Source organism: Dioscorea cayenensis, chromosome 3, assembly GCF_009730915.1.
Source record: "Dioscorea cayenensis subsp. rotundata cultivar TDr96_F1 chromosome 3, TDr96_F1_v2_PseudoChromosome.rev07_lg8_w22 25.fasta, whole genome shotgun sequence".
Lineage (NCBI taxonomy): Eukaryota > Viridiplantae > Streptophyta > Magnoliopsida > Dioscoreales > Dioscoreaceae > Dioscorea > Dioscorea cayenensis.
In genome coordinates this window covers 10,129,155-10,151,616 of record NC_052473.1, presented here as the reverse complement: position 1 = coordinate 10,151,616, position 22,462 = coordinate 10,129,155, and the positions used below count along the sequence as shown (strand labels likewise).

Here is a 22,462-nt window from a genome sequence, read left to right as displayed (position 1 = left end):
CGTTTGTTGAATACCAAACAAAAACTAATAGTAAAAGATAAAAAGATTACTAGTAATTTAATCATCCTATATTCAAAGTGATCACGTGATCTTATTTTGTTTATTTTTTAATTCAAAGACTAATTTTAAAATAATTTATAAAATCTAATTAAACAAAATATCGATACTCTTACTGCACCACCTTTGTCTCTCCCGATTCAAATGTAAAAATAACTTGAATTGATACAAATATTTTGAAAAGGTCAAAAGTGCAACAAAAATTTTCCATTTTTATGATTTTTGTAAAAATCCATCTGTTTGACAAAAAGGAAAATGGAAAAATAGAGAGTGTGAGTGTGTGTGTTGCTTCTACTGTAGTGGACAGGTACTTGTCTGGTTTCTGCCCTGTCTAGAGTTAACCTCTCACAGACATTACATAAATAAATAAATAAATCCATAAAAACAAATTATAAAAGTGGGAGCTTCTCACTTCACACTCTTTCACTCTCTAACCCTCTTCCCTATATCTTTCTCTCACTAAAAAACACAAACACCCTCTTCCCCTTTCAACCCTCCTTTCATCAAAACAAAACAACAAATCTGTGACCAACTTCCTTCCTCCTCTCTTTTAGGGTTTCTCTCTCTCTCTTTCTCTCTCCCACTATTTTTCTCAAATTAAAAAGTATTATAAAGAAAAACAGACACGAACAACATCTCCATCCCAAACCAAAAACACTCATCAGATCCCCACCTCTTGCTCTCTCCACCCAGATGATGGATCTGAATCTATGTCAACACCCACTCACCACTTTCTTGATCCACTCACTATCTTCTTCTTCCTCCAAATCTCAGAGTTCAATCTACACTCAATCAGTGCATCATCTCAAATGACTCCATGTACTCTCCTCAAACATCCTCTCAATTTCCTTCCTCACCACCTCCACCATCCACTTCTTCCAATAACAACAACAACAACAACAACAACAACAACAAAATTAGCCCTGCTGTTCTGTTCATCATTGTTATTTTGGCAGTCATCTTCTTCATATCTGGCCTCTTGCATCTCCTTGTTCGGTTTCTCATGAAGAAGAACCCTTCAGGGAGGTCAAACAATGGTGGATACCCGCCTCCGCCGGCGCCACCGGACACTGCCTCTGATGCACTTCAAAAAGGACAACTGCAGCAGCTCTTCCATTTGCATGACTCTGGCCTTGACCAAGCCTTCATTGATGCACTCCCTGTTTTTCCTTTACAGGAGGTTGTAGGGCCCAAAAAGAGCCTTTTTGATTGTGCTGTTTGTCTTTGTGAGTTCGCCGGAGATGACCATCTCCGGCTGCTCCTACTGATGGCCATGCTTTCCATCTCAATTGCATTGATACTTGGCTTTTGTCCAACTCCACTTGTCCCTCTCTGCCGCAGAGGCTTTGTTTGTCAAGATTGGCTTTCCGAGAACCCCGGTTTTTGACTTTGAGGATCAGAGAGAGGAAGAGGAGGAGAGGAGATTGCCAGGGAGTCGAGAGTGTTTCCAGTCAGGTTGGGCGAAGTTCCGGAGGCTGAGCAATGCAGGTGAGGTTGCTTTGGATGTTATTAGTACTGAGGGTTGATGAACATGAACATGCTCATACTAATGTTAGAAGAGAGGTTGGTGAAAGTAGTATTAGTAATTTGGATGCTAGAAGTTCTGCTATTCATTGGGTTCTTATCAGTATGTTGTTGAGGAATGCCAATCTCCGGGTTTCATTGCCCGGACTGAGATTGTTAGGGAGAAGAAGCTTTAGTGGGAGTTCCAATAGTGATGGTGCCGAAGACGGGGTGGTAAGAAGATTGAGTGCCACAAGTAGAGGTGATAGTTTTTCGACATCGAAGATTTGGATGTGGCCTAATAAGAAGGGGGCTACCTCCTTCTAATGTCGATCAGAGCTTGCCATGGATGGCTGGAGAAAGTTTAATAGAGGGATGATACATGAGATTGGTTTTTGTAATTTGTTCGGAAAACAAAATTGTGTTTTTCTGTTTCTTGGTTGTGTTCTGGTGGTGGTTACTCAATAGAATCAATCAAATTCTTGCAGAATTGCTATCTGTCTCCGAGTTGAATTTTTGTGTTCTTGCCTGATGTGGATGAATTGCTGAAATTCTTGCTTATTTTGGTCATGTTCTGATACTGTTCCATTGCGTTTGGCGAAATGCTTATTCAGTTAAGGAAGATTAGTAGAAATTGTCGTCAGAAATTATAACAAAATCAAATTTACAGCTGAATATGACAAGTTTGAGACTGGATTTGCTGTGTGCCTTCATTGGCAAGGAATGTCGAGAAAAATATCACAAGTTACAGATTGTCGATCATTGTCATCCTTTTATTTTTAATACAAAAAGGAAACAAGGCAACAACAGCAACAACAGCAATAGAAACAAAAACTATTCAATTGAAATGAGACAAACTATTTGGCAATACTCCAGGGGTACATTCACTTCGACAACACTAATTAACAGGTGATTGGTTTTCATTTTTCTTTTATATACATTATCATGGCCGAATTGCAACCTCTTTATATACTTATAATTAGTGATGTTGATCGGTATTAAAATGTTTTTGTTTCTTTGTTTGTTGATTAATGCTGCTGAATAAGACATTTGTGAAGTGCTTTGTCTATTTATTTGTTTTACACGGTTAGATATATAAACCAAACATATTATCTGGACCTAATAGGATGAGAACCCTACGTTTATATATTCAAATCTATATTTTTTGAATTTTTTTTATATTAGTTAGTCTAATATACACCAACTTAGGATTTGTTGAGCATAAACTAAATACGAGATTCCAAAGCTGATCTTTGCTTGATCATCACCATTGCAAAGGATATCCTTCTAACCTTTTTGTTAAGCCAATTAAGTATGCTTCTGTTCCACTGTTTGATGAGCTTTAATTATGCGTTAGTTAGAATACATCCACCGCATGATGGATATCAATTAGTCGATTGGAAAGCCGATAAGTTCTTCAAATTCTTTGCTCTTTTAGTAAAAGAAATTCGATCGAGGAAATTTGACTATTCCTTTTGATGATGTTAAACTAGTGCTTTATATTAGATCAGTTTGCGCTGTAACTCTTTAGAAACTTTGCATTGCAATAAGAACCAGATGGAGATGATGATTTGGAATTTAGGATTTCAAAGATAAGGGAAATGGTTGTGTGGGACCATTTAAAGTGGAACCATGAAAGAACCACTTTGTGGGGCTCATGTCAAAAGAATCCATTGTTCTGGTGGCAAGTCCTTTTCATCCATTACAGAGAAAGGAGACAACTTTGTTTCACTCCATTCCTTTATTTGATGCTTGATTGCCTTCTGAATCATCACCTAATTATATTTTCCCAAACCTCATCATGTTTTTCCATGCTTGGTTTTCCAACAGAAATAGCAAAGTTACAAGGAAATAAATAAATAAAATTTTACGCAGAATTACTGAAATTTTTTTCACTCTATTAAGTAAATGAATCAAATTACATGTGATTGATTTGTATCTAATGTGGTAGAAATTTTATTTTTTAAAAAAAATACACAATCCATTTTGAGGAGTAGAATACTTGAATCTCAACCTCGGGAGGAGAATGGAATACTATAATTGTTATTGTACAGATGATTGTCTCAAAATTTGATAAATTAGTTTGTTTACAACATGACTAGTTTAAAATAGGTTAATCGAAATAATTAATAGTTCCGCATCTATTGACTTAATGAATTTGGAAATAGACATACAATTATGGTCTCTTGGAATAATTTACTCAAATAATCTGTCTTCGATTTGTATTTGTTTGCAATATCTCATTTTAAAATAGACTAGCATTTATACATCAACAAATGAGTTTCACTATTTGAATCAAAACTCAAGAGTATAAGAAAAAAAGAAAATTTATGCAATGGTTATGGTACTTTTATAAATCATGGACACTTGGACCAAAGTACAATCTTTGAGGAACACCTTTTGTGACCTTTTTATTTCTTCTTTTATCATTTCCCTTTCTTTTTATTGATGAATCTAAACCAAGATCTAAAGGGTAAGTGTGGACACAAGACAACACAAGAAACATGGAGAGCAACTTGGAGTTTATTGCCCAACAACTCTTTCTTTTTTGACAAATTATATCATTTTCTTTTTTTTCGTTATTATGAAAACAAGAGAGATGAGTGCACATCTTGTTTTGGAGTGGGGGAAAGAATCTTGATGCATAGAGTTTAGGACAGATAGAAGAGCTAATATTAAGACAAATGAGAGCTTTAAGATTATACCCATATCATTGTCTTTTTTTTCTTTGTTGATTTGATATAACTGGGTCCAAGGTTGTGTCCTTGATGGGCAGGAGAGAAGACTCTTGGAGTTGGTGAGTACTTTTGACTGGTGTCAGGGTCTATTATATTTTATTATATATTTTTTAAAATATTTTAATCTGTTTATATATTTCACATTTGAAAGTCAATTTAGAAAATTTATACCAATATAAATTATTTTTTAATTTTTCTAAATGAATGAAATGAAGACCAGTAAAAAGTAGCTTATCTGTTAAACAAATTTAATAGTGTGACATTTATATAAATAATGTTTATTGCGTAAATAATATATGAAAGTAAAGATAAATATATCTTATCCTAGCAAATATCATTGTTCTTCCTTAGGTAGAGGAGAGAACAGTGGCGAAGTTCTAACCAACCGAAATACAAATAATTGTTACAAAAGTTTTAGCAAAAATTATTAAAAATATGTTCATCATTTAACATTACAATTCATTATTTATATAAATATTATTCACCTCTATTATTAATATTATTTTTAATTATATCTTTTATTCTCTCTATCAAAATATTTCTTTATATTTTTCAAACAAATGTTGGAAAGTAAAGAAATACGTTAAGATAAATAGTAAATTTTAAATAAATATATATATATATATAATGTTGTAGGGTTCTTTATTCTCGTCCAATGCTAATAGAGTTAATTGGTTAAAAATAATGGATCACAGATTAAATTTTTAATTATGTTATGTATTAGGTGATTATATATTCATGACTTCCATTAGGATCATGGTCAAGACTTTAATGTTAATTACTCTAGACAAAGTTGAGGGAACCTTCAATTAAGAATAAGCATAAATGAAAAATAAATGGACAAATGATAGAAATTCATTCTATTAATTTAAAACAGAAAGGAACATGAATACATGAATTTGATTAAGAATATGAAGACTAGAAACTCTAGCTCTTCTAACCCTACTTTCCTAATTTTTTTCTATCTTCACATAAGTTGAGTTTGCTTCATTTTGATTTCTTTTGACTCTTTGGTTATAGTTATCATGCTTGGATATCTCCTTTGATTTTGTTGATTTGAACTTCTTCGTTTTTTATTTTTTTGTTTTGTTTTGTTTTGTTTTTTGTTTTTTGTTTTTTGTTTTTGTTTTTTGGCATCTTGAACATCATTCAATCTCAAGATGTAATCCCTTTATGTTTGTGAGTTACGAACTTGATTTTATTTGATTTAGACTTTTGAAAACTCTGGTGTTTCATGCTTGTGAAGCTTTCGGGTCTTGGACTTGTAAAGCTTTTCAACTTCTTGATGTCTTAAAATTCCATAATTCATTTATTGATTCATTTAGATTTTTGAGCCTCGACTCTCCCATGCTCTTGGGTCTTAACTTACACATCGCCAGGTCATAACCACTTACATGATTGGGTCACTAACCTAACTACTTTTGCTTGTTTGGTTTTGGAATGCATTTCAAGTTGTAACCATAAACTTGATCTCCTTTAGCCTTGGTGTTTGAAGACTTTAGAATTATATGCTTGTGAACTTTAACATGTACAATCTTTTGAGTCTTTAGCCTTTATGTCTTAGGACTTCAATATTACTATTGTTTGAGAGACCCTCTGACACTATTAAGTCATTAGTTTAGTTTTCTTTTAGATGTTTAAGATCTTTTTATTAGCTTAGTTTAGTTTTCTTTTAGGTGTTTGAGATCTTTTTATTAGCTTGAAATATCATGTCTATTAACTAATGAGATGCCCTTGCTTTCATAACGGAACTCTCTTTATCATCTAATAGACTAATGCAGGGTTTTCCTTTCTTAAACAACATTTGCGAAGCCATTCTTTTTATTCTTTCTTGGAGATGAGTTTTCTTTCATCTCATAAAACATCTCTCCTTGACTTCATCACCCAAAAAGAGAGCAACACATTTTGTATTGGATTATATTTTGGGTAAAAAATCTTTAATGTAGAGTCTTCAATAACCTCCCTGTGAGTGTTAAGAGGCAAATGCATTAAACTCTCAAAGAGAGAATCCACTTTGTATTGGATCTCATCAGTGGGTCAAAGAAAAGTGGAGACTTCAAAGACCTCTTTGTAAGTGACAAGAAGCAACGATGAGAGAACTCTTAAAGGGAGAATCCACTTTGTATTGGATCTCATTAGTGGGTTAAAGAAAAGTGGAGACTTCAATGGCCTCTTTGTAAGTGTTTAGAGGCAAGGATGAGAAAACACTAAAAGAGAGAGTCCACCTTCATTGGACCTCATTAGTGGCTCAAAGAAAAGTAGTTGTCTTTATATAACCTTCTTATGAGCGTCAAGAAGCAAGATTGTGAAGCTCTCAAAGAGAGAGTCGTCCTTGCATTGGACCTCATCAATGGGTTGAAAAGAAAGGAGCCTTCAAAAACTTCCTTGTGAGCGTCAAGACATAAGGACAAGAATACTCATAAAAAGATAGTCTACCTTGCTTTGGACCTTATTAGCGGGTCAACAAAGAGTAGAGCCTTTAAAAACTTCCCTATGAATGCCAAAGACAAGAATGAGAAAACTATCAAAGACAGAGTCCACCTTACATAGGATCTCATAAGCAGGTCAAAGAAAAGTATAGCGTTCAAGAAAACTCTCGGTGAAATTCCATTTTGCATTGGACCTCATCAATGGGCCAAGAAAGAGTAGAGCTGACGAACGGCTTATGGGTGTGTAAATTGTGCAATTATATAAGCATGCAAGTATGCACTTAATACTACTATTAGTTCGTGATCCCCTTAAGTGTACGGGTTATCAAGTAATACCTCGTGGGTGAACAAGAGGACCATATTTCCCCAGGAACGGCGAGAGCCTCCTATTACTTCTTATTCACTTAATCAATAGCCTAATCATTTATGCTCTTTCTTTAGGTTACTTGCACAACACTATTAAACAATACAATTAAAGACGTCGTTAAGCTTACTTAGAAGGAGTTGGGAGTGTGTACTATAGCTATCTTGATTATTAATTATGATAGGCGTTAAGTGTCAATCGTGTTCTGGGTTCGAACCAGGGGAATTCAAAGGCCTACTAGCCCCAATAAGCCATGATGACTAGGTCCAAATCACTAAGAACTTAAGATGGAATCTCTTCCACCCCAGCCTCCGATGTTTGCCTTTAGTGCTGGAATTCCACCAGAAGCGACCAATCAGACCCTAAGCTTAAGGGACAATCAATCCTAATCCAGAAATCTAGCTATGTCTAACCTCTTAGAACATGCATAGATCTATCATGGCATGGGCGTCATCAACATGGGGGTATATCCTCCTCATCCACATCAACAATAATAAGCAATTCAGAACATGCAATGATTACGAAAATTAGAACAATTTGTATTAATTAATCAAGATTCATAAATAATAACCGAGGGACTTAGACATACAATTCCTCACAAATTAGGTTCTTATAGATCATAACAAGGAAAGCATCAAAGCACAAGAGAACCACAAGAGCAAATAAAGAATAATAAGCTTTTAATGTATTCCTAGACTAGCTCCCTCCAATAGTCCTACAAAGGTTAGGGATTAGAGGATCCCAAGGTTGTCCGAATGACGTGTGTCACTCATGCCCCTCTAATGATGATCTTTGAAGATGCTTGTCACGTGCGATCCTCTCCGATGATGCCCATTGATTTACTCTTGAGAAATCCGCTAGAATCCATTGGAACAGGGAAGAAATACTGTCTCCTGCTACTTAGATCTCTAGAAATCCTGCCACTCTAGCTTCTTCGGTAAAAGAGTCTCCCCGAATTTAGAGAATACTGGGATATTTATAATAATAATCGGCTCTGCCACGGCCTCACCACTTACGTTGTGATGCCCATTATGAGTAAGTTATTGCTTGGGCTCCAAGTCGTGTCCTAGCACGATTTTTGGGCGTTATGTGTCTTGACAACGACCGTTATGGACTTTACAACTGACGTTGTGAGGCCGTTGTGGCTTTAATGTTGCTACTGGTGAGCTCATGCTACCACGACTTGATCACAACAGTGGTAAGTGTAGACAACAAGCGTTATGAGTTGCCAGAACACCCGTTGTGAGTCGTTGTGCAGCCTTAATTCAGCAACTTGCTTCATTTTAGTTCAAAACTTCCTCGAGTTCACTTCTTTCTACCTAAAACAGAAATAAAGGTCATTATGAATAAAAGAATAAAATTTTGTACTAATGATGCACTAAATAAGTACAATTTCATGCTAAATACAGTGTAAATGATATAGACAATTTGATCAGTTTAACACTTATCAAATAGTCCCACACTTAACCATTTGCTTGTCCTTAAGGAAATAAAACCGATAAAAATAGAATACATGATATGTGCTTAATCTCAGGCAACTAAGTATGGAGTTTCAGCAATACAAGGGAACAATCAAACGCAAGGTAGCATGATTATTCCTCTACAAAGAGTAGTCTATTCTACGACAAAAAGTAATTTCCCAAGTGTCAATCTCTTGGTCCACTATCTTATAGTTTAGATCGTATAAAGAAACTTTTTGGGGTTTTCTTTAGTCTTCCTCTTACACTTTTCATAATTTTTATACATAATTACCCTTTTTCTCTCTTTTTTTTCACTATCAATAGTTTTCACACTTCCCAGGAGGCTGCCCTCTCTCCCACTAGGGCATACACTTTGTATCCGACTTGTTCAGAGTGACTATGAACTACAAAGGAGTTAGCTTTTTTTGTTGTACGTATATCTTAACTTAGAGCAATAAAGTAAGTATTGATCATACTCCTATTATAAAACATCACTCACTAGACAAACATAAGGTACAAGGTGAAGTCAAAACGGACACAAAGTAGGATAAAGACTCATAGAGCAGTCAAACTCTTGAGAGGGAATGAAAGAATTGCTAGTCTAGCGTATCATATCCCTAGACCAAAGAAACTCCAACAAGTAAGTGCAATGTCTTCAAAGATTAACATTAGCATGTGTATAAGGTACAAGAACTGTTAAAAAAAATTACAAGATAGATATTATAGTAACATAGTATAGTATAGTACGAAATCCTCAATAAAGTGTAAAGAAAAAGCAAACATACACTCCTTCCCCACACTTAAAGATGTACATTATCTCTAATGTACGCATGCATGCACAAGTGTAGTGATATGTAATAAGAAAAAAAAATTAAAAGAGTATGGTCACTAGTAATCCCTTGATTTCTTAGTTTGATTGACAAGGACGATGAAGTTACCCTTGTCCAAGCAACAGATCGTGCAGGCGAGAACAACACCCGATCACCTCAAACCTTGATGAGACACAAATAGGGTTGTTAAATACAAAGCAAACAAAACTATATACTATTGTAAAATAAAATCTACTAAGATCATAAAGTACAAAAGCAGCGAGGCAAGTGTCTTTTGCTGTAATAAAGTGTACAATATACTGAAATATAAAAGTAAAAAAGTGGTATATAAAACTCAAAAAGGTGGAAGCCGACAAGGGAAGTCTGGCGCGATATATGATCAGTGAAGTATTGGTGGTGTCAGTGAAATTGGAGGAGACTCCGACGCTACTAGAGCTGTAATAGTGGGTGATGTAGGCGTCAGAGGGGTCGAGGGGCCCTCACGTTGCAAATGCACCAAGATCTGCTATAGTAGATTCTCGATCCTCACTTGACCCTCCTTGAGACGGGCCAAGCGCTCGTCAAGAGCTGGTGGAGCTGATAGAGTCGGTGCAGCAATCGTAGGAGGAGGAGCAGCAACAACAACAATAGGAGATGGAGCCAAGATCGGACGAACTACGATGGTGGTGGTCTTTGGATGAGACTCTTCATCGTCTGAAGACTCAAAGTCGGTCCCATGGATCACTCGGTACTACACCCCGTGGGGTGTGTCCCATCGTTTAATCATGCATACGGCCCAGAGCGTGGTGACTCCGAGCGATTGCATACCCCTACACAGTGCATGCCTGTATAGCGATTTATCAGTCCAAGACCTCGTGCAAGCCTGATGATGTATGGACTAAGGAATATGGTCGCTAGGCAGGGGTCCTTAGACTGATGTCTCTACTGGCAAGCTAGCGCATCACAGATGTGAATCAGCTCCCTAGCTATCACCATGCTCAACAGGAAGTAGAGATCTCGGAGGTTGATGGCCCTAGTGTTGTCTCCTCGCCCGGTCAGTGTTCGTGACAGGATGACATGTAGGTAGTAAAACAACAGGCATCCTAAGGTAGATGCCTTCGAGGTCCCGTAGATGTAAGTCTTACGGCCCCGAAGTGTCTGGGTCTATACCTGATCTGGGCTTAGGTGAACCGGTAGGTTGACATAGTATTCTGAGTACGATGTTGTGCAGGTGTACTCCACGTCTATCAACCCCATCCGAATTGAAAAGTTTTTGTAGGACATCATATACAACTCCCCGAACATCAGGAGACTGATCGTCTCCAGATGCCCCAAGCTAATGATGGTACAATCGAGCTCGAAAGAGCTCATGACCTCCATCATAAGCTACCATTAAGTCAGCTCATCGATACCAAAAAAACTAATCCTAGCCCTATAATGAAATAAGCTTCCGTACCTCATCGGCGAGACCTATGCGCTCGAGCGTCGGCAAATCTATCTGATGCCCCTAAATGAACCTTTGGTTGATGAGCCTCCTGTAGCGGGCTCGGTGTTCGAGATCCCCGAACCACAGTACTACTGGCCGAGAAAACTCTCTAGTCTTGTTATTCTTCTCGGTCTCTACATATGGACCACTAGTAGTTCTCTTTTGACCCATATCCTGTAATTTAGAAAGAATACAAAAAAATCAATCAAAAGAATATGGAAAATGTAATACAGGATTGGACAACGAGTGCACAATGGGTACATCATGCCCGTTATATGACTATAACGGTCTCACAACGCCCGTTACTAAGGCCGTGATGTCTCTCTGGATTGTCACAATGGCCCATTATGTAACTCAGCAACTCAGCTGTGCATTGTGCTAGAGGCACCGCGGGGTCACAATGCCTGTGGTGTGTCCGTTGTGTCCTAGAGTGGAGCAACGACCAGCTGACAATTGGCTTCCTCTCGTTGCCAGGTGTTGCTGAGGTGGGATGAATTGGAAATATCTCATAATGGCCTCACGAAGGGCGGACAACGCCCATTGTTCCTCATCTATCCCCTTGTCCGGTGTTTGAACATAATGGTCATCACAACGGCTGATAAGTACTTGAGTGAACATATTTCTTTGTATATTTTACATGCATTGAGCATCACTTTTATCATATTTGATGTCTCATAATTTGTCTTTGATGTTCCTTTGTGCAAATAGGGCTGTGAAGACCTTAAGAGAAGAAAAGGAAGCAAATATAGGTTATAAAGGTACTTTTTGGGAGCTTTTGTGCAACATAAAGATTAAGACACAAGAGGAGCTCATACACATGGGGTTGTGTGCCAACTTCCAAGAGAATTCAAGCTAGATTGTGAGTTGGAAGGGTACAAAGACAGTCACACTCCTATGTCCCTACTTGTGTGAAGAATGCAAGATCCTTTCCGATGATGATTAGATGACAAGAAGACTCATAACCTACCATGTGGACGTTTGCTCGACCATGCGGGCTCAAGAGAAGAGTGTTGGAGCCTTGTTTATGAAAAGCATTGAAGCAAAGTACTATAACAAAACACTGTAGTAAAACACTATGTGGGTAATTCGGCAGCCCACACAGGCGTGTGGAGGCTCACACGCTAGCGTTGAGGCATGTGATAACCCCGATTTCAGATTATAAATAGCCATTTTTCCCTGTTCTTTTGATATCTTTAGTGCAGTCCTTGAGATGTGAGGTGGTTAAGGTTTGGAGAGGAGGTCTTTGCGGCTTAGGAGGCGTTTCTTCACCAACTTTGATCAATTTCTCCTCCGGCATAGCATTAAGGAAGCCATCGGTGACCCTAGCTTAGGAGTGAATTCCATCAAGACGTCGAAGCTCTCCATCAAGGCCATCAGTTCAAATATAAGGGGGTTTATTTCTATGCATAGCTAAATCCCTAGAGGATATTTGGTTTGTTTTGTATATTGCTCCATGGAGAGCTAAACCCCTAGATGGTAATTGGGCTTGTGAATCCTAGGGTTCTAATCTTGTGTGGATTGGCTTTGTGTTTCTATTTAATTCGAGTTTGGTTGAGGTTCAACCTTGTTTGCTTAATGCTTGCTTGCCTTATTGATCTTATGGTTGTTTGGTTTGCATGATTTGTTCACCTTGGTGAGAGAGAGGTCTCCATTAGTGTTAGAACCTCAAGATTGAAGAGGGTTGAGAGGGTGAGTTATGAGATAGTGGAGCATGCCCTTTCCCCTCCGATTGATGTATTCTATCTCCTTATTCCCTAAGCTCTAAGTAACCATATATGGTGTGAGATGTTGAGATTGAGAGAGTTCTCCACCGGGATCTCATAGGGGGTTAGGGACCTTTCATCTAGAAGTAAGGTTAGGTCTATTTTTAGGAATTAGATACACTCTTTAGAATCCCTAGAGTGCTATGCAGTCATATGTGGTGTGAGTTGTTGAGACTCAGAGATGTGGAGGTAGGATTCGATTATCTTTGGATTTCCATGACTTAACCTACTCATTCTAGAAATACTTTGCATAATCGGTACCTAATACTTGAATCCTAAGTGGAGCATTGCCTGAATGCCCCACTTTTACTGATTAAGATCTCCTTTTATTTTACCCTTGTATATTTGTCTTTGGTATTCATTTCTTCACACAATAGATCATAACATCATCCCATTGATCATTAGGCTAGATAGCAGAGAAGCAGTCAGTACTAGTAATTATGTTCCCTGTGGAATCGACTATCGTACCTGTTAGGTATTTTATTAATTCTACACCCGTGCACTTGCGGTACACACATGTAAGAGGTGTGTCAACGGCTATTATTTATCGAGGAACGACTGTTGTGATGCCCAACCATGGTGAAAATTTTCTATACATTGGCCTATTTCGATGGAAATTTACATAAAAACATTTACCAAGCATCATTGAACAATTTCATGTCATTTAAACATTATAAAATCGTGATTTAAAAGGTTTGGAAGAGTTCTTATGAAATCGGCCGAAAAAGAGAGTTTTTCCACTGTGAAAATCGAGTAGATGTGGTGCTAAATCGAGCGGAAACAATCCCAAGCTCCTCATAATCACTAAGCAAAGATCAAGGAAAGTTCTCTAGTGAAGTGATAGTGAGGGAAGTGAGTTTTGAGTGAGAAAGGCCAAGAGTCGGCCATCGGCGACCCTATATCTCCTCGTAACTTGGTTAACAATGGCCAAACAACGGCCGTTGTTCATGCGTTCAGTCTCTTCAAGGCACCACAACCATTATAAGCCTCTTATAGAACCGTTATCAACTCGGTTAGGGCTAAAAAATTTTTAAGTGTTGGAAACGGCCGTTCTAGGTTTCGTTGTGCTCACCACGGCTATACAACGAGCATGGTGAGGCCGTACCAGATCTTTGAAAACCCAGAGTCGCAGCACGCTCTGTGGAATGGCCGTTATAAGTTATCACGACCGTCACAACAAGCGTTGTAAGCCCATTGCAAACTCACTCAATTTTTTCTAGAAAAGCATGACTCTCTACCCGGGCATCACAATGGGTACAATGAGTTTACCACACCCGTTGTGATGCTCGCAGTGAAAAAACTAAAGATTTTCCTTGTGTAAAATGGCATGAAACAAATTACTACTAATAGTACTAGATTCCCCAATCATGTTTTGCTCATAAAATTCAATAGGGGTGAGCCAAATTCACACTTTCACATTAATTACCACTTTCTGTAATTTATTAACTAACATATAATATTGAAAACTAAGAGTAAATAAACTAAAGCCTAGGAAACTACTTGGGTTGCAAATCTTTAAGCCTAAAGATCCACAGAATCTCCTCAAAATCGTCTGGTTACTCCGAGCTTCCCCCTTCGTCTCCGTTGGCCAAAAAAGGTCCTTCTTTTACCCCTAGATTTCCTCTTTTATACCCCTAAGCCTTGCGGACCGAATGAAAGATAAATTGGGCATTTCCCGAGCCTTACGGGTGCCTTGCAGGCTGCAAGAAGCCCGCAAGGACTTGACCGAGAATTTTCAAAATTTTTTGCGTGGGCCACGAGGATTCTTTGCAGGTACTACAGAACTACTACAATACCATACCTCCAATTTTGCTTCTTCTTCGGCCAAGTTGTGTCCTCGAGTTCCCCATGGCTTCTTCATGCCATACAAAGCAAATAACACATGATTAAGCACTAAATGGGCATCAATCCTATAAAAAAATACATGCCAAGTGCATAAGAAATGTACTTTAAACTAAGTACATTTAGGCATTTATTAGTAAAGAAAATAAACATAAGTACTGCAGTAATTGAAACCATAGAAATAAAATAGTTAAGTGGGGAACTCTCCTTACTAACTGACAATACAAGATAAAAGAAAACTACAATGACAAAATATATGAAGTGAAGGTTGATGATGCTTAAAAGGAAGCATTCGGTGGAATCGGAGTCACCGGTGAAATCTTCAGACTCCATCCACTACGGGGCTGTTTGGTTACCAGTATTTCAAATTACAGTGTAAGTCAAATTACATGTAATTGAAATTACTCTATTTTCACTTACATCATGGTTGTTTGGTTGCCTGTAAATGAAAATGCTGCATTTTCTTTTCAAGTGTTTGGTTTGATGTAAATTGTGGGTTAGAATCACCCTATAAAGTAAGTGGTGAGATTACCCCTATTTTCAAAATTTTTATAATTTATAATTTTCTTTAATATTTCATTTAAAATCTGTTTTATTTATTTAAGTTAATGTATTTTATTTATTTAAATGGATTTAAGTTAATGAATTTTATTTATTTAAATTTTATTTAATTTTTTTTAGATTAGTTATTCAATATACTTGAATTGAACTTACTAATACAACCATCAATTGGTGCTTACCACTTGAGCATACTCACTTGAAATTGAATCTAAAATTTCTCAAGTCATCTAAATTCAACAAACTCAAATTCAATGAAGTCAACAAATCATATTCAATAATTCAACATGTTCATAAAACAAGATATAAAGTCAACAAATCATATTCAATAATTCGACATGTTCATCAAACAAGTTTGAAACTCACCAACCTAAATTTAACAACCAACACCATTAAATTGTCAACATGTTCATAAAACATAACATAGTTCAATAACTCCAAACAAAAACAACATGCAAAATAATAAATGTCCATAAACTTAAAAACACACAAAATAAGTAAATCATAAGAGTAGACGATTTCAGACACCACCATCACGCCCCAACTGCCTAAGGAAACCATCCATCCAAAAGCATCGAAGGTCATGATCTTTGTTTATAAAAGCAGTTGCTAGATTATTTTGGGCATTCAAATGGTCATATGCTAAACCAAGATCAGACTTATTGTAGTAGCCAATCAAAGTCATTACCTCATCGTACAATCTCTTACTCAACTGTACACCTTTGTCCGTCTCCGCGGCACTTGCAAGCCTATCCAATCCAATGGAGATTTTTTGCATGACTTCCAATTCTTCCCGCCTAATACGCTTTGATCCCTTGTTTACTTCTTTCACCTTCGAAGTGGATGTTGTTGGTGTTTCCGCCGGAGGAGGTTGTGATTGAGTGAAGTCCCAATCATCTAACCCTTGTGGTTGATCGTCGGAATCCAATGTCGGTGGTGTTGATGGCATTTCCATGCGAACACCCAGACTCCTAGAGCTTTGAGAACCTGTTCTTGCAAATGACCCCGTCGCTTGATCATTCCCACAAACAATGGCCATCTCCTCATAATCTTCAATGGGCTTATTGATGTAAACCGCTTCATTAGGATGTGACTACAAAAAAAAAGAAACAAGGATAAAGAAATAGAGATAATGCACACAAATATCAATTATAAAAATAAAAAACAAACTTCAAATTACCTGTATGTACGTTCGGAATTCTTCAATGCCCATAATGATTTTCTTCTCTGAATCATCCCAAGAAACCCCACTTAAACTCTTAAGCTTTTTTATTATTACCCATATTTTTCTTACATGTCGGAGACAATTGATAACATGTGTATCACTCACAGCCATGTTAAACCTTGTACTAACAGCCCTCGCAACTGCATTGATAGCAGTACTCTTGAAACCTTTGTCAGTTTTAAGGCCAAGGTTTGCTTGCTCAACTAAGCATCTAAGCAAAAATGACGTCATGATTGTTGTCCACCTGAAATTAGTTGGGCATCTCCTTCCAATATTTTCGCTTTCTTGAGTCATTTCGACTGAGTCCATCCTTTACATATAAAAAATGTCAATAAATTTATATTCATAAATGAAGAAGAAATAAATTAGAAATAAAGAAATACAACATGCAACAACACAAAACAATCACATTGAGTAAGAACCATAATGAAGTTATATAGTTTTCTCCCACGGAAACGAGCTACAATTTCCTTTCGAACGGATGCATGGATATGTGTACCATCAAGCGCTCCTATGCAATCCTATTTATTAATGGACAAAAATATTACGTATTGCATATAAGTCTGTGAGCCATATAGTAGAATTATTCAATATTTTCTTACCTTAAAATATGGCATAAACCTTGGATCCTGTGTAATTACTGAACTAGTAGTTGTGCGAGGCGGTTGGATAAATTCACCCCGAAGCTCTCCTATGGCATATAATACATGTTTAAAGTATCGGCTAATAGTTTTACCGGAACGCAAAAAATTTACTCCAATCACCCTATTCCTCACATTATGACCAAAAATGTGAAGAAACATTGCTACTTGCTCTTCCACACTTATATGTAGGGTGTTGCACAACAATCCTCTTGACTTCAATAAATCACATAACCCAAAAAATACAACCCTTTTCATCCTTAGCATTGCTATACTAGCCTCCTCGGATCCATGTATTATTCTTGAAATATAATTTGTACGTTGTAGGTCCCTATTGTAATATGGCTCTCGTGGCAAATTTAATCCTCTTCTCCTATTGTACCACCTTAACGCTACAATTGCAACAATGGTAGCGGTGGCAAGTACAACGCTTTCATCACCAAATTGATTTTCCATTTATAATCTGAGTTTAGATATAAAAAAAAAATCAAAATAATAATAGGCCGAAGAAATAGGCAAAGAGGTACATCTCTAAAAAAACTTGTCTCTAATCATATAATAATCAACAAGTAAAATAGAAGCATATAATTTACTCGACACCTTGAAGATCATAAAAAAATAAGAAATTTTCAATAATAAATAATGAGGCACCTAAAATATAAATAATAAATAATAGAAAGATAATAAATAATGAAATAAATGGACCAAACAACATAACTTAATAAAATGTTCAACAACTCAAGATAATGAGCCAATTTATATATATATATATATAGATAAGTTCCATAACAACTCAATATATATGAAGATTAATGTGATATGAAGTTCCATAACAACTCAATATATATAGATATATAGATAAGTTGCATAACAACTCAAGTATTAATAAAAGAACATAAAAATAAAATATAGGAATATATATATATATATATTATTAAAATAACAATTCGTGAGAGTAAGGTCATCAAAATCTATAATGATTTTAATCAAATAATCTAACATGTACAAACACCGCCTTGATCTGGTAAAATGGCATCTCTTGTGTGTACAAGAGCTTTTTATACACCATATAATACATGTTTTATATAATACAAGGTGGTTTGTGTGGATTTAATTTGTTCTGAAACCATTAATTAGATACATCTTCGTAACAAATTAAATCCACACAAAATGAGCATAAAGATGTATCTAATTAGTCGATACATGGAGATTAACAACAACCACAAATAGAGATTTGAGTTGTTATGGAACTTATCTCGAGATTAGAGTTCAAATTATTAAGATAATGAGCCAAATTATATATAACTCAAAATATATAAAACTTGGTAATCAAGGATGAAAGCTATACTACCACATTAGCGTAAGCATTTCATACGTGTAAGCATGAAAGCAGATGTCACAATTGTTATATACATAACTTACAAGCACAAGCAAGATCTATGCAATCGATAGAGCAAAAGACGCTTAAAACATAACTGAACTCTATTCAATAAAGCAAATTACATGACTAGAGTTCTCAATGAAACAGAAAGCTAGAAACACAAACTATTATACAGCAAACACTCAACATATATATGTTCCATGGTCGAAGAAATTAGTTGCTTACTTATAATAAATTAAATAAATTCAGCCCACAAGAAAAAAACATTATTAGACAGCTTGTAATATTGGAACTAATCTGCACTGCAGTTTATCATCAATTACAACCAAAATATAGTTTGGACAAAAGATAAAACAACAATGACGACCAACCATTTCTCAGAATATCAAGCACAAAATGCATAGGTACATGCTTAAAAGAGCAAAACCACGTTTTTACATCTAGATAATCGGGATATCAACCCCATTGGTCTAAGCATCTAAATTCCCAAAAGTCGTATGCTAGTTCAATTTACATAATAATGCCTAAGAACGTTGTGGCTTGCTATATTATGATAATCCCTTAGTAAATCAAGTAATTTCTTGAACAACAATGAAGAATTTTTCATCCAAGAAGCTGAAACACATGAAATTGGCGAGAGCTCACCTCCGCTTCGAATCCCTAGGAGGCGGCGACGAGCCAGGAATCGGTGACGAGTGAAGCTCGAGAAGTGGTGACGAAGCCACAGGAGTTGGTGACGAGTTGAAAATCCGGGAGGCGGTGACGAAGTCACAGGGAGTCGGTGGCTAGGTGAAGCTACGGGAGGCGGTGAGGAAGCCCTAGGAGTCGGTGATGAAGCTTAGGAGGTGATGACGAAGCCCTGGGAGTCGGTGAGGAAACCTTCGGACTCGGTGACGAAGCCCTTGGAGGCTGAGCAGGCAAGGGAGAGGAGGAGAGGGTATCTGTGAGCACAGGCGTGAGGATGAAGAAGATTGAAATCCTGTGAATGAAGGGGGTGACTTTTATAAAAAAGAAATGCAGCATTTGGACTTACGGCCAATTTGGCCGTAAGTCCAAATGCAGCAAAACACCAAAAAAAAGTAACTTAGTTCACAGCAAAAATGCTTTCACTGTAAACCAAACAACCAATGTTGGGATTTTACCTGTAAATCAAAATACATCACACCTACTTACAGGTAACCAAACAGCCCCTACAAGTAAGCAGGAGTATTAGAGACAGAAAATTCCATCACTAATAGTTAAAATTCCATTGGTGATAACTTTTACCAAAGGAATATTCTATTGGAAATTTCCATCATTGAAAAACAAGTCACTAATGCTATTCCTTTGGAAAAAAACTATTCCGTCGGTGATGTTGAAGTATTACCAACAGAATATTCTGTTCCTTGAAGTATTAATTACCAACAAAATTCCTTCTGTGATAGCCTTTATTACCCATGGAATTCAATCCCTGGGAGTGTTTTCATTACCATCGAATTACTTCACTGAAGGTGTTTATTACCAATGAAATTCTGTCTATGATAGTCTTTATCACTCACAAAATTTTTTCATTAAAGATGTGTTTACCAACGTAATCCCATCTCTGATAGCATTTATCACACACTGAATTCCATCCCTGAAGATGTTTATTACCAACAAAATTCCATCTTTGATAGTCTTTATTACCCATGGAATTCCGTCCCTAAAAATTTTTTATTACCAACAGAATTTCGTCACTGAAAGTGTTTATTACCAATGGAATTCCGTATTTGATAGTCTTCATCACCCATGGAATTATGTCTGATAAGTGCTTGTGCATAAGTAATACGAAGAATTCTTTTCTTACATTGAGCATCACGTAATCAGATTTTATCGCTAATGCATGTGTATTTGTGTTCTTTTCTGCATTTAGGTTTGTGGTGATAATTTTAGAAGAAAGGAAACAACAGTAGATCGTGGATGTGATTATTGATGAAGTTCTTGGATTGAACAAAGGTGAAGACACAAGTTATGCTCAAAGACATTTGGGTGTGTGCCAACCTTCATTGTGCTCAAGTGAATACACAAAGTGGAGGGACACAAAGGCAGTCACACTCATATGTTCCGACTTGTGCAACATTATTAAGAGCTTCATCAATATGGTTTCATTGAAGACGAGACACGATATACCGCATGGATATGTGCCTATTCATGTGGCCTCGATGAAAAGAGTAGGATCGGGAGCATTTTGACTAAGTACTGTAGCAGGTTACTACAGTAAATCAATGTAATAAAAGTACTGTAGCAGTTACTGTTCATAGCTCGTAGAAAACCAATTTCTAGAAATCCACATGGCCATGTGGAAATTTCACACACCTATGTAGATGTCAAATTTCAGCCCCTATAAATACCGTGTTTTGAGAGTTATTGAAGGATCTTTTCCCATCTTTTGTCCATCTTGGGAGGTGCTCGCGGCTAGGATTTGAAGAGGCTTTGGCTAGGTTTTTGGAGCGGCCCTATGGCCTTTGAGATCGCGTTCCTTTGGAAGAGAGTTATTGGGGGAGCTTTCGTCGGCGTCGATCCGACGAGATGTGGCCTAGGCTTGATAAAGGAACCTTTGGAGAAGAAGAGGTGGCTTCACAAGACCATCGATACGGACTACAAAGGGGTTTTATCTATGGATTGCATGTTTATACTTTCGACTTCATTGTTGGTTGTATATTGCTCTATGGAGAGCTAAACCCCTAGTGGGTTTTTGGACATGCAAACCCTAGGATGATTTTGTTTCATTGACTCTTATTATGTTTCTTTAATTGATGTTTTAATTGAGTTCCAACCTTGAATTCTTGTTGAATTGATTTTCCCTTAGAGTGACACTAGGGTTGAGAATCTACATTGGTAATCCTTGTGAATGAGTGACACTTCATTAGGATTAAACAAAGCAAGGTTGGAGAGGGTCGAGAGGGTGAGTCGAGAGGCAGCTAGACATCCCCTTTCCCTTCCGATGTGGTTTATCCTACCTCCACGTTCCAAGAGTTCTTTGTGGTTATGATAGAGTGAAGTGTTAAGAGACAAACTCCACTGAGGCTTAGTTACGCAAGCAACAGAGTGAAGTATTGAAGTAATCCTTAGTGCTGGGGCTTAATCGTGACTAGGGGTCTTTCGCCTGGACCAAAGGGTTAGATCTATATTAGGAAAATAGGATTTATCACTTGGAGTCTCTAAAGCTTTAAGCAATGTTACACAGTGTGAGGCGTCGAGAGCATGTCTTTCCGTCGGGACATAGTGTAAGGTTAGTCATAGTTGACCTTAGGTTTGGGACCGTGTGTATTTGGATTTCCACGACTCATTAAAAATCAGGTAGAAGGCATAATAATTAGTCTTGCACTTGAAACAATAGTTCTAGGGTGAGCAATGTCTAGGTACCTCATCTTTTTATCGATACCTCTCCTTATCCCTATTGCGCTTTCCTTTCTTCTCTTTACTTTTATTTGTATTGATATTGTCAATTCACTCATAACTTGGTTTTCACTCTAGCTAAATAGCATTACTATTTGCTTTCGATCACTATTCCTTGTGGATACGACTACCCACTCACCAGGCTACTTTATTACTTCAACAATCCGTACACTTGCGGTACACACACGCAAGGGGTGTGTCAATATCCCTGAAGGTGTTTATTACCAATAGAATTCCATCTCTAATAGTCTTTATTACCCATGGAATTCTGTCCCTGAAAGTTTTTATTACTAACGGAATTCCGTTTCTAATAATGTTTATCACGGAATTCCATTTCTAATAGTATTTTTTATTTATTATTTTTTTTCTTGCTTCATTTCCCTGTATTACATGTAATAAATGTCATTCCACAAACTCTATATAATAAGCAAAATCATTTATTCATAACAAAAAACAAGTCCAATAGTATTCAAAGCAAGTACGTTCAATATTTCATTATATCCAAAAACATATTCAGACATAACTAAAACATGAATAAGAGAAGTCAGATGTAAATTAAACTAGTTGATTAGTGCTTGTGTATTAGTAACACGAAGTATTCTTTTTTTACTATGAGCATTACTTTTATTAGGTTTAAGTGTTAATGCATGTGTATTTGTGCACTTTTGTGCATGAAAGGTTGTGAAGCTAAATATGAAAAACAGAAGCCAAAGTGGATTGCGATTGTACTTTGTTGTTGAAGTCTTGGAGTGAATAAATGTGAAGACACAAGTTGTGATTGAAGATACG

General features: G+C 36.8%; 1 protein-coding gene and 1 pseudogene across 1 annotated transcript; one reads left to right on the top strand and one right to left on the bottom strand.

Annotated features, from left to right (window-relative positions):
• The first annotated feature begins 867 nt into the window (after window positions 1-867).
• Window positions 868-1,887, top strand: LOC120250113 (annotated as a pseudogene).
• Window positions 1,888-15,403: 13,516 nt separating this feature from the next.
• On the bottom strand, window positions 15,404-16,244 carry LOC120282119. Its single transcript, XM_039288872.1, has 2 exons — window positions 16,190-16,244; window positions 15,404-16,102 (listed from the first exon to the last, which is right to left on the bottom strand). Exons 1-2 carry the CDS (start codon window positions 16,220-16,222, stop codon window positions 15,530-15,532), a joined length of 606 nt encoding a protein of 201 aa, XP_039144806.1. The 5' UTR covers window positions 16,223-16,244; the 3' UTR covers window positions 15,404-15,529.
• Window positions 16,245-22,462: the final 6,218 nt, after the last annotated feature.